Source organism: Symsagittifera roscoffensis, chromosome 1 (genome assembly GCF_963678635.1).
Source record: "Symsagittifera roscoffensis chromosome 1, txSymRosc1.1, whole genome shotgun sequence".
In the NCBI taxonomy this organism is placed as follows: domain Eukaryota; kingdom Metazoa; phylum Xenacoelomorpha; order Acoela; family Convolutidae; genus Symsagittifera; species Symsagittifera roscoffensis.
Window position 1 is genome coordinate 96,022,509 of NC_087062.1, and position 12,743 is coordinate 96,035,251.

Below are 12,743 nucleotides of genomic sequence, written 5' to 3' on the forward strand. Positions count from 1 at the left end.
TCCTATCAAACGAGTTATCAGGCACAAAAGGAAGAAAAGAAGCTATAACTATTGGGCAAGGTTACACATATGAAGCAAACCCTAATGATAAAACTGCGCAAGTTTTTATTGATCGAAAAACGGAAACTCTTAGAGACGAAATTGAAGTGTACGGTCCACTTGCGGTTGATTTATTCACCTGTGGTAAATTACTTCTACCAAATGTTAATGTTCGAATAAGACTCATTCGATCGCGACCTCAATTTTATCTTTTCACGGATAGTACTGAAGAAATCCAAGTAAAAATTACAGCCGCATCTCTTTTCAGCAGACAGGTAGCTATCGATGAACACAAACTCCTGGAAATCAAGTCCAATATACGAAAACAACCAGCTGCTTACAACTACATAGAATCTGTCCCAAAAACATATATTATTCCCAAAGGGCAAAACCAATTCATTCAAGAGAACATTTTCAATAATGGACCAATTCGATCCCTGGCAATAGCAATGCAAATTAATGGATCTTTTACTGGACAGAAGAAAGAGAACCCTTTCAACTATCGGAAATTTGGTCTTCGAGAGGTTAAAATTGTTCGCGGAAATCAGACTGTAATCGAAATGAAGTGTGAAGACAACTTGAGACCATTTGTTGAAACCATGAAAGCGTTAAAATTCACGGATGATGGACCCGGAATTAATCTGAATCACTATGAAAATCATTATGTTTTAGCTTTTGATCTAACTTCTATGCAAGAATCAAATGTTCATTTGTATTACCCTGATGTTGTAGCAGCTAGCTTAAGACTTGAATTGTATTTCAGTAAACCGTTGACGGAAACCATCGAAGTTTTTGTACTGGGAGAAAAACTTGTTACAACTTTGATACATGAAACTGGTACTGTCACAAAACATGGATAATGAACAACTTCGAAAAATAATTTTTTCTATAGGATCTCTTCGCTACCGATTTCTAGGATGCTACCCTGCCAATTTCAGCCCAAAAACTCTACCAAGAAATTCCTTTTGTATTATTAATACAGATGTTGCTACAAGTCCTGGGACACATTGGATACTTATTGCGAGAAAAGGTGATCAATTTTATTTTGGGGATTCTTTAGGAAAAAATGTTGTCCATTACAAAAATATTCAATTCAATGAACCTTTAACACATCTGATAGATAAAAACATTCAGAAAATGGACTTATGTGGACTCTATTGTATTTATTTTGCCTATACTCTATACTCAAATTGTAAAAGTTTTGTTGTTGATGATTATTATATTATGCGTTTTTTTTCACAGTACTTGTAATTCACTCTTTTTCACAACTATATTTCACAAACAGGTAATACGAAAGTTCATTTTTTTTGAGTCTGAGCAACCTCAAAAATTAAGCTTCCTTTTCACTTTCTTTGCTTGACTGTGAATATCCACCTTTTCGCCATTCGATAACAGAAGATGCGATCTGTCCAACGTCTCATTCGGGGTGTCCGTTTCCTTTTGAAATAAAGAGTCGAACTTTCTCTTTCTATTTACATGCGGAGAAGTGAATAGAATAGGGGACATAGCATTCGGAGATGGAGTTTTTTCTTTATTTTCTTTATCACTTGTCTCTTTCTCGCTTTCTCTGGGAATCACTCTATCCCAGTCATTTTCTAAATTCCAAATCAACTCAAACTCCTCCCTAGCCATTACAAGTCCTAACTGGTTTTCCGTCATCGGTTGCTTACACACATCATAATCACAAAAATGATGACGCACACTTTGTGGAATTGTTGTAATATCCATATTTTCTCTAACGTTGAGGGATCGATTTTTAATTTTATTCCAATAAAAGTCAACTTCTACTTGCTCATCGTGAATATCCGAATCCACAGTACCGACATAATTATTGTACTCTTTAAAAAGAACCTCCGGAATAGTCGCCACATCACGGACCTCCCATTCTCCTTTCCTTGTTTCGAAAGTTTTTACAATCACAACATCTTCTCCATATGATGGAATGTACATGAATATTTTTCTCCAATCACAAACTGTTATCTCTTTGATCGACATAATCTAAGAATAAAAAAAAACTTGCAGTTCACATTCTCAATCGTTCAATTTATTTGTGAGAGCAAAAAACTTCTGATCTTAATGCAGGATTCAACTGAAAAGAGTAGAAAAGAGTAGATTTTCTCGAAAACTACTGGGAATTAAGCGATTTTTATGAAGAAAAAGTGCTCTACTTTCACTGCGAAGCAGTGAAAACCGGGATTTTTGCGTAGAATAAAAATAAATTAAAAAAATTTGGGAAAAAAATTTAAAAAAAAAAACTCGCAAGGGTCTATATATATATAATATATGAGTACTTTATTGAGAAATAAAAGTGATATAACAATTTTTTTCACCTGACAAAACAGTTTTTTTTTTATTATTTATTATTTGTTTTTCATCTGAAGTCTAGAAAATGATTGGGTTACAGAACGAAGGGTGGAATTCATCTCGTTGATAGAAAAATAAAAAAAGTTCCCTGAACCCTTCAGTGGGAAAAAAAATTTCAACCTTAAATTGTAAAAAAAATGAAAAATTAAAGGAAGGAAATCTTACTGGATGAATGACTGGAGTCACTGAAAAGTTGAGAGACGGATGAACAAGCAAAAGGGTTTGAAGTTTGAGTGAGATATTGGAGGCAGGATCGACTGATAAATAAAGCTGTGTAAGGTAGTAAAGAAATTGTGAGCAAGATGATGAAATAAGAATCTAATGCAAAACGTTTATCAAGCAATTTTAAGAAAAGACTAATAGGGATTTCACTTTATAGGAAAAGCAGATTGTGGAAATCTTTAGATAGTACAACTTCAAGGAAAACTCTTTTGGAGAACCGAGTGGGAAACAAATATTTTATCAATTGTTCGAAATGAAAGAATGATTCAATTGATCTAACTTATTGAATAGATTGTCAGATTTTCAATTATTTTATCGAAGCAGATTCGGAAATTTGAGAACTCAAAAAAACTCAACTGATTTGTTTTGGAGACAAGTTAGGATGCAAACTTTAATTAAATATTGCAAATGAGGATGCAAATTTTAATTAAATATTGCTAGAAAAAGACTCGATGAGAAACGTTCAGGAAAAAAATATTGGAGTTTTTGATTGATCAAATGTTAGCGATTGAGAGATAGATAAATCAACATGAGTAGCTGAAGAAATTGAATTGAAAAATAATCAAATCAGATCAAACTCAAGCAAAAGAAGTGATTGTGAGAGATTCAAACTTTTTGTTTCTAAGTTTTGAGACCGAAATTGTTAGGAACTACGAGAAAAGTAACAATTAGATATAATAAAACTGAACCTGAACTGAGATGTAGATTGATCAAGAAAAACTTCTATTGGTTCATTCAATTGAATTACTTTCATTGGCTAAATATAAGTTTAGGAAAACAATGAAGCTGAAAACTTTTAAATTCAATAGTTTATAGAAAGATTTTAAATCAAAGATAATTAACTTTCAGGGGGGCTTAGGGAATTATCTTAGATTGAAAACTATTAACCCAGAAAAATAGATAAAGTTACTTCAGTTGAATTCCCGATAAGCTGATAATCTTCAGTGAGATTCAAATCAATTACAATAAATAACTTCAAGTGAAAAAAATTAATCTGATAAGAGTTTGTTTCCCTCAGCGATGTCACAGAGTTATCCACTTAATTAACAATTGGATAAAATTTCCCCAATAATTCCGGTCATATACCCCAAAAATTAACGCAGGTGAAAAAATTAATCTGATCAGATCTTTATTACGACCCCCGAGAAAAAAAAAAGATTAGGCTAATTGAGTAACATAGTCACGCGACCTTGACAGGTTGACCTTTCTCCGAAAACAGGCTTGACCTCTTGTTGCGCTATACTACTGATGGTCGAATGACGAGACAGGGTTTAAAAGGTGGACGGGGGTTCAGTTAAGAGGAAAAAAAGAAGCTGTCTTTTGACTCACATCAGTGCAGAAAGTGACCACTCCCAGTTTCACATTGGGCTTCTGGGTCTTCAAATCCTTCAGTCGTGAACACAGAGCTGTCTTCGTAATCTATAACAGCGTGGCAAAAACATTTCAACATTCCTTCTTTTTTTTGCAACTAGAATAGAACTCTAATTTAATTCGTTTCTTCCTTCCAACTTTCGATTAAGTAAAAACCCCCACCATCCCCCCTAACGCGACTAAATGTAGGGAGTTAATTAATGTGGTCGTAAGAAAGAGTTTTCAGCCAATAACACAATCAAAAAAGTGTTTTACACGCAGAAGCAATTGGTTCTTTTAATCGAAATTTTGTTTTGGCTATTTTGTGGGAGGATGTTTAATTGATCCCAGCTTTTATATTCCATATAAGGGAGCATTAAACGACATATAGAAAAAAAAGACATAAAAAATTGAGTTAGGTAAAAGTCAAGTAAAAGTTTGAAAGTAAATATTTGAAATACAACTAATTGTCTATTGTTCACTCAGCATAAAATCAAACACTATAACCAGCAAAACAGTGTCAACGCGTTGTGAGCTTTCCTACAGGGGTATAATTTATACAAAAATTAGAGACGGTTGATTATCGCCGGGAAACAGCAAAGAGCGTGTGTTCCAGCGAACTTAATCCGACAATTTTGGCTTAGTAGTCATTGACGATGGCGTCCCGTATGATGGAGGGAGCGACTGATGGAAATTTATTTTCAGTTATTTTCAGCCAATCAGAATTGAGTATTCAAAAATCTCAAAGAAAACTAATAGATCCAGTTCAATAAAATTAATATTGACCGATTGGAAACTGAGCAGATCCATGAATTTTCAAATAAGTTGGTCCAGGAATTGATCCATGAGAAAAAAAGCTCTTTTGAAAATTGGTCTGAAATAAAAAAAAAACAACCCCGAGCATTTATATTCCTCGGTTTCTTCAAAAGTCGGAACAACAAGAGTAAGCAGTGATATAATTTGCTCACAACAACCTAATAATAAGACTAAATAAGTGTTATTCATAATCTGTGTTGCCACTTGTAGAAAAAAAGTATTTAGAAAATATTTCGCGCGTTCACTATTGCAAATTGGCTCTTCTAAAACCCCAATAAGTTCACCTTCATTTCAAAACGGAACAATTTTGTCGGCGGGATAATTAACAGAGCTTCAATAATACAATTTGACGCTTCATAGACTTGTGGTATGCTCAGATATGCTTTAGACCAATTTGACCAACTTATCAATTTTTAAATCCCCAGAATTTACCGAAAATGTTCACAGCGGTTTCAGGAGCCAAAATAATTATTGCAATTTAAAAAGTTCGGCTGAAAATTAAAGTTGAGAGTATAAAAACTACTTCGAGCCTTCATTTTCTGCTACTTTTTTCGTAAGTAGGATCGGAACCGTAAAACCGTCGTTAAATGTGTATTGATTAAAACATAGATGATAGTTGTGCCCTCAAAATTCTGAAAGTTGACTTTTCACAAAGTTGAACACAGTTGACTTTATAATCAAAGATTATGACGATTTACTTGAGTGATGAAGTATTAGCAATAAGAAAAGCTCAATTCAAAGTAAAAAAATAAAAAAAAGTAGGCTGAAGTTTACTTACATCTAGCCGGGACAAGTACTGGTTTTGAAAACTAGAATCATCCTGAGTTTGAAACATAACGGCGCGGCGTGTCGGTCGTTGGGGTGCGGAAGTTCTGGGTCTGCGGCTGAACATGTTACTCAGAAATGAGGACCCTCTGTTCATATTTCCTGTGTTTGAATTATCCTGACTGCTCTGCTGCGCGATGTTCCCATCGTCACTGCCAGATCCAGAGCTATCGTTGTTTCGCATAGCCGACTGTAAAAAAGAACTTAATATAATAATCAATTCAATGAGTTCAAGAATGCTTATAAATTACAAAATAATAAGTTAACAAATCCGATCTTGGGAGAAAACCAAAAAACCAGTTAGACAAAAACCTTCGTATTGACAGAAAATTTTGTCACGAATTTTCTTTTTCGGTAGAGTTCTAGCATGTGCTTGACTTTGAAAATCGAAACATAATATGAACAACTCGACCCGCGTATCGAGTTTGTCTCGAAAAGTCTTCACATTTGATAAAATAAAAAAACTAATCTTTGCTCAAAGTTTTTGAAGTAAAATTTGTAATCCCAGCTGTGTTAATATCATCAACGTCAGCGAAAAACGGTGCATTTTGAAAAACTACAGCGCTGAGGGAACAAAAAAGAATAATGCAGTTAAAAATGTACTCAAACTAGTTTCGCCACTCCCATAAGGGTAATGTTAAAACTTATGATCAGGATACTCATATAAGCTAAAACTCAACCCTATTGCATACTCCTTCTATTAAAGGGTGAATTTGTCAAGTCAGTACCTACCCCTTGGCACACAGTTGCCCCCATGGAGCCCGAGATGTCTAGTGTGAACAGAAGCACACTGTCGTCGTCCACGTCTACTTTGTCCTCCCCTCCCCCCTCTTCCTTGCCCGCCGCTTTCTCCGCTGCCGCTGCCGCTCGCTTCTCGGCCGCTATCTGTTCTCCCTCGGGTATGAAAAGCATGTCCTCTTTGCGAGGCTGCTTAGCCTCATCCTGCGAGATCGGATTCACAGCCGAGCAGAACGAACACTTCCACATCTACAGAAAAAAAAAACGTGAAAAAAACGTGAAAAAAAATGAACTATCTTTTTATAACTCGACGTGGAATACGACATTGATTCGAAATATATATGGACTATCATAAACAGGAAACTTCGATACGACCGATAGAAAAAACTTATAGGAAAATTATACAATTTTACGCTGGCGTGCGCGTGCTTTGACGAGAAACCTGGATTTAGCTGATACACAACTTTTTTAATTGTTCCGACTTTCAAAGAAAACGGAATATTCATGCTCGGTGTGGTTTTTTTATTCAGTCAATTTTTACCGATCAAAATAATAAATTTCAGCAAATGTATTTTTTAAACCCCGTAAAAGATATCGACTTCCTGAGTTCAAATGTAAAAAGATATTTCACCTCCTATTATTTTTTGTAAAGTTCTGGGGGTTTGAAAATTGCCAAATTGGCCATGTTCTGAACTAAAATATGCGCGCTTTGAAGAGTTTATTCATAATGCTGAGAGCGTAACGCGAATTATTTAGGCGTGGCGAATTATCCCGCTCAAAAAAACCGTTCCAATTTGAATTGAGGCTAGCTAATCGGATCGGTCGTATTAATTTTGCAAAACTCGAACTTTTACTCTTTGATATTGTCCAAAATCAATATGTTTTCAATATTTTTTTTTCTGAAAAACTATTCTATATGAACTGAGGGACAGTCGAGACATTCAGGCCTTCGCCCTGATATACGAGCAGTCTTGTTGAGCTCTATTAATTTTTGAGCTCTCAATAAAACTGACAACAAAATTATACAAGACTGCTCGTGCCAGGACAAAGCCCTGAATGTTCCGTCTGTCTTTGAAGGTCTATGGAGCAAAAATAACATGAAAAATTTTATTGTAATAAAACAAATTAAAAACTTTTGAAAAAAAATTGAGATTTTTTGTGAAAACATCCCCCCACACTCCACATAAAGTACAAAAAGGATAGTTTTCGCTCCTTTATGGCAAATAAGCTTCTTTCAACCAATTTGGAACGACTTCTAAGACGAATAAAATCTCCGCTCACACGTTAATAGTGCGAAATATATCTCGCGTTAATTGTCCCAAATTGGCCAAAATGGCAATCTTTAAACCCCTATAACTTTAAGAAAAATGAAGACAGGTGAAATATCTTTTCAAATTTAAGCTCAAGACAACATTACCTTTTGAATATTATTTAAAAATTCCGTCAAAAATGGCTAGTTAGAAGGTCGAAATTTGTCCGAAGAAAAAAAAAACCCACCCTGAGCACAAATATTCCGTTACTTTTGTTATGAAAGTCGGAACAGTTAATGAAGCTTAAAAACGTTTGCGAATGTTTTTTGTTTGGCTACAATAAAATTTGCGGCAGAATTGTATATGTTAGGATATATTGTCGTTTCTTCGCTTCGCAGAGGATCTATTAAAGGCCATCCAGCCTGTATAAGCATAGTCTGTTTTTCGTTTTTCACCATGTTCCTGACTGCGCTATTTTGCTGAGCGAAGCTCTTTTTCGCGACTCAAGGCCGTTTTTTTGCGTCTAGAACTTTCACGTGGTACCACTATTGCAGCCAATTTGGTCAGGTTGTGGTAGACCTGAAGCTAGAGGTCAAGTGACAGCTCGTCCTCTCACACTATCTTTGCCATGGCAGGGGATCGATTACACGATCTGACGATCTCAAAGTGAACGACTTATCACTATGCTAAGTTCCTGAAATGATAAAAATTACTTGCCATATTGGTTCCTTTGTTGGCATCGAGGTCATTGAAAACAACTTCCAAATTACTCATCACAGCTGGACATTTAGAGCACTTCGCCGGCTGAGCAGTGCTGGTGAACGCATTTTCCTCTAGGCACCCAAACTTCACGTTGATCACATTTGTGTCCGACTTCCTCGATTTTTGCTTTTTTTCCTTTCTCTTCTGAACGTACCGCGTTCCTGCTACTGCCGTTCCTGCTACTGGAGGCGGAGGAGGTGGCGACGGAACATTTCCTGCGGCCCGAGCGTGAGTTCTTTGGGGGGCCATAGATCGAGAAGGATGTGGAACTGAACGTTCATCAAAACAAAATTAGACAATGGGTTCACAATTATAATGAAACGGGTCTGAAATGTTAGTCAACTGTAATTAAAATTGACTTCTTAGACCGATCCGTAGCAAGATTCCAATTAGTAAAATGGTTTCGGTACTTGAAGCATATGACCTTTTTGAGAAATGACTCGTACTCGTTTATCGAAAGCTAAAAACTCTAAAAACGTTTTTTGACACGCATTCCTCATCAAGTTCATTCTAACATGGAACCAGATGTGCACTTCAAATCTGCCGGTGTTGGCAGTTATTAAATTGTACCAAAGTAGTTAACCGCCCCCTCTCTCAATTATGGTTGCCAAATTTTTCCAAAGGGTCCCTTTGATATATATTATGACTTCCATTTGTGGTTGGCCAACCCTAAAAATTCTGTAAATACGTTTGACATGTTAGCTCCCTAAAAGCCAAATCCGGTGTCGAAAGTCTTATACGGACTCCCCGTTGCATATCTAGTTAGATTAAGAGCATTCATGCGCGAAACAAGACCAAAATACAGTCGAGCTGTTTCGATCTTTTTGGAATCCAAGTTTCCATAAATTGAGTTATCGATAAAGGAGACGACGAACAAAAAAGCAGTTCTGCTCTTAACAGAGAACAGCTGTTGTGCCCATAGGAAAGAATTACACGCAGTTTTTTTGTAATTTTTGGGCGGGGGAGTGTCGCCTCAACCTCAAACATCGAACACGGATGATGGTGGGCCTCGAACATCTGACCTTTCCATTCAGAGCCGTGTGACGTAACCACTTTACTAATGTCCTTTTGTTTCTAGCTGGGAAAGCACTGCAGTGAAAATTGGTCTAAGTGAACAATTTCCTTAACTGATATAACTTAAGGAGGCGGTCGTTTTGGTTTGGGGAGGGGGAAAGGGGTAGGGGGTTGCTTAAATGTTTGCGATACCTAAATGATAGACTTACCGTTTGCCAGGAAAGTGGAGTCTTGCTCGTTGTCACTTTCACTTGAAGACGCCCCACCATAATCATAGGCATAGGGAGACGCGAACTCCATTGATGCTAATTAAAAACTTTAAAAAAATCTTTTCGTTTAATTAAGAAAAATCTACCGTTTTTTACGAGTAGAATGTTTCAGAACAGCGGTTTTGTCAGCTATTTAAAATAATTGTTCAAAAAAAACATAAACCGACTAGCAGGGCAAGCAATTCGATAGAGTTAATATTTTGTTACAGCTTATGCAAAAATAAGAAAGCGAAAGTAATGGCAGCTAAAGCAAATGCCGATTTAATAAATTATCATCATTTATTTTTAGACTTGAGTCATAATTTCACCAAAATGTTGACGCGTTCAATTCTATTATGGTACACTCGCTCAAATGGTATGATTGATGAATTACTCAATGTTGTTGGTCCATTGGTATAAGCGTCTCTGTAAGCAACACTGTAGTTGGTTTGCGCGTTAAAGATTTTTGGAAAGAATTATTTTCTTTTGCTGTAACTGACAAAAATATACGTTAGTTTAAACGAAAACGTACCAGTTTTCGTTTTGCTGCACGGTGTGGTGTTTGTTTAACATTACTAAAACGAAGGAAATACCATTTTGTGACAGCAGCAGCACGTTTAAATTTACCTCAATTTTTTGCTGTATTTGAATGCTGGAGAAATACTCCTCAATGATGGGCAGAAAAACTTCTCCTGTTGAAAAAAAAACATATAAAAAACTAGAAACATCCCGGGTTTACCTCCACGCAAGGAAAATGCTATAAATACAATTTCCTACTATGAAATTTGTATGACTTTTGCATCAACAAAATATTATAAGCTAAAACTGAGGATTCATAAACCCTAAAGTTAATGATATTAAAAATAATTTGTAGACAAAAAAAACAGAAAAATTGATTAGACATTTTTTCGTCAAAATGCTAGCCATACTATTTCATATTATAGAATTTGCGGGTGACTAGCGTTTTTTTTTCAAACAAATCCAACTTAGGGGAAAGCAATTTACTTTTTTTTAGCCGCAAAAACCTTTCTAGGCACGAGCAATCAAGTTTCGAAAAAAATTTCCACGCAAAATTTGATTTTTTTTGTCTAAAACGTATTCCAGGCGCGGCATTTGGCATAAAAATTAACAAATTCAGAGAGTGTCTTCTTTAGATACAAGGATAATTGTAACGTCTGTCAAAAAAGTGCGATTTACAAACACTCAAACTTTCAAAAAAGGAGCTTTTAGAAATATCGTAAAAAATTACAGATGTTTTGATCTAACTAATTGTGAAATTAGAACTGAAAATTACGCGAAGAATCTCCTAGTGAAGACTGTCTCTGAGTTTTTACCACTCAGCCCTTTGGTTTTCATTCAAGGATAAAATTGAAGTTCCGATCATTGTATTCGGGTGTGTTTCAGTTTTTTCTGTTAGTTTTTCACGCAAAATCAGGTACCACAAATAATCATCGGACTAGGTTGAGTGATATATCATATTAAAACCATTTCAGTTGTGATTCGAACCACATTGAAAAATTTCCAAAAAATTCCCCTGTGTCGAGAAAAACTAGTTTGAAATTTTTGAAATTTTGTCCTAATTCAAGCGAATAATGCAAGCGAGCCTGCTTACAACAGCTGAACTATGCCCTTTTTAAGACCTTAAAGTTTAATTTTAAGCAATTAAACTAGTTTTTGAAGAATTTTCGCTTCATTTTGGGAACCAAAAGCTTCAAAAAAATTTGTTATAGTTTTTTTAAGTTTTTTTAGTCAGTTTTTTTTTAAAAAATTATCCACTTTGTCTATATTAATATGACTGTCTTAAATGTCTAAATTATATGCTGACGTCAGATCCTTTCCACAAACCAATCAGAAAAACTACACTAGTTTGAACCAAAAAGCAGTAAGGCTGAACCGAGTTTGAACCAAAAAGCAGTAAAATAGGTTGTAAACCCCTTTCTTAGTATAATAATACATGGGTAGATGGGGTAATCGAACCTACGCGTGAATAGTCTATGGGTATGCTCGACTTTGATTGGACTAGACCTATCGGTCAATTGTGCTTAGTTGAAGTTATTTTTATGGATCACGTGTTTCTACTCTAGCTTATATTTGCCTAGCAACATCCTCCGCCACTGAAGAAGAAAAAATGGACCAAGCTTAACGGTGGGCCTAGTGAGATCACGCGTTGAGATCTTAGCAAGGGCGGATGGTGCGCAACCATCCTATCCATAATATCCATAATGTAGCTTAACAATTCGGACGAGAAGGTGGTACCCACGCGGACTATTGGGCTCAGTCTCCCATACCAGATATCCCGTCTTAAGCGTGAAGTCAGACTGAGTGTGATAAAAATTAATGATAAAGCTTAAGTTCCGATCATTGTATTCGGTTGTGTTTTAGTTTTTCTGTTAGTTCTTCACGCAAAATTAGGTGCCACAAATAACGATTGGGTTGGTTGGAGTGATATATCATATTAAAATCATTTCAATTATAATTCGAACCACACTGAAAAATTTCCAAAAATTATCTGAGTGTCGAGAAAAACGATTTGAAATTTTGGATTTTTCGTCCTATTCCGAGCAAATAAAGTAAACGAGCAGGCTTACAACAGCTGAATTATGCCCACTTGAAGACCTTAAAGTTTAATATTAAGCAATAAAGCTAGCGTTTAAACTGTTTTAGCTTCATTTTGGGAACCAAAAGCTTCAAAAAAAATTTTAAAACTTTTTTTAAAGTTTTTTCAGTCAGTTTTCTAAAAACAAAACTGTTTCCAAGTTGCCTAAATTACAATGACTGTCTTATATTTCTAAATTATATTCTGACGTCAGATCCGTTTATCCCACCAATCAGAAAAACTACACTAGTTTGGAAAAAAAAGTTTTCAAACGGTAGTTTTTGAAAAACTATCGTCGGAACATTCCGAGCTACATCCACAGTAACCGGCAAACCTTGTTCCTTACTGTGATTAGATGAACAGGACACTTTTTTATAAAAAAAAAGAGAAAAAAAAAGTCAAATAAGGAGAAAAAGGCAATTAAGGAGAAAAAAATCGAATAAGCAAGCCAAATAAGGTTTCCAAATAAGGAGAAAAAGCAAGTTATACAATTCCATATAACAAGAAAATGCTCATCAA

At 35.5% G+C, this 12,743-nt stretch overlaps 1 protein-coding gene across 1 annotated transcript; it reads right to left on the reverse strand.

Annotated features, from left to right (window-relative positions):
- Positions 1–3,878: 3,878 nt before the first annotated feature.
- Positions 3,879–9,982, reverse strand: LOC134857275 (uncharacterized). The gene is made up of 5 exons (XM_063873657.1): positions 9,590–9,982; positions 8,322–8,635; positions 6,349–6,603; positions 5,570–5,806; positions 3,879–4,044 (listed from the first exon to the last, which is right to left on the reverse strand). The coding sequence occupies exons 1-5, from the start codon at positions 9,678–9,680 to the stop codon at positions 3,916–3,918; spliced, it is 1,026 nt and encodes a 341-aa protein (XP_063729727.1). The 5' UTR covers positions 9,681–9,982; the 3' UTR covers positions 3,879–3,915.
- Positions 9,983–12,743: the final 2,761 nt, after the last annotated feature.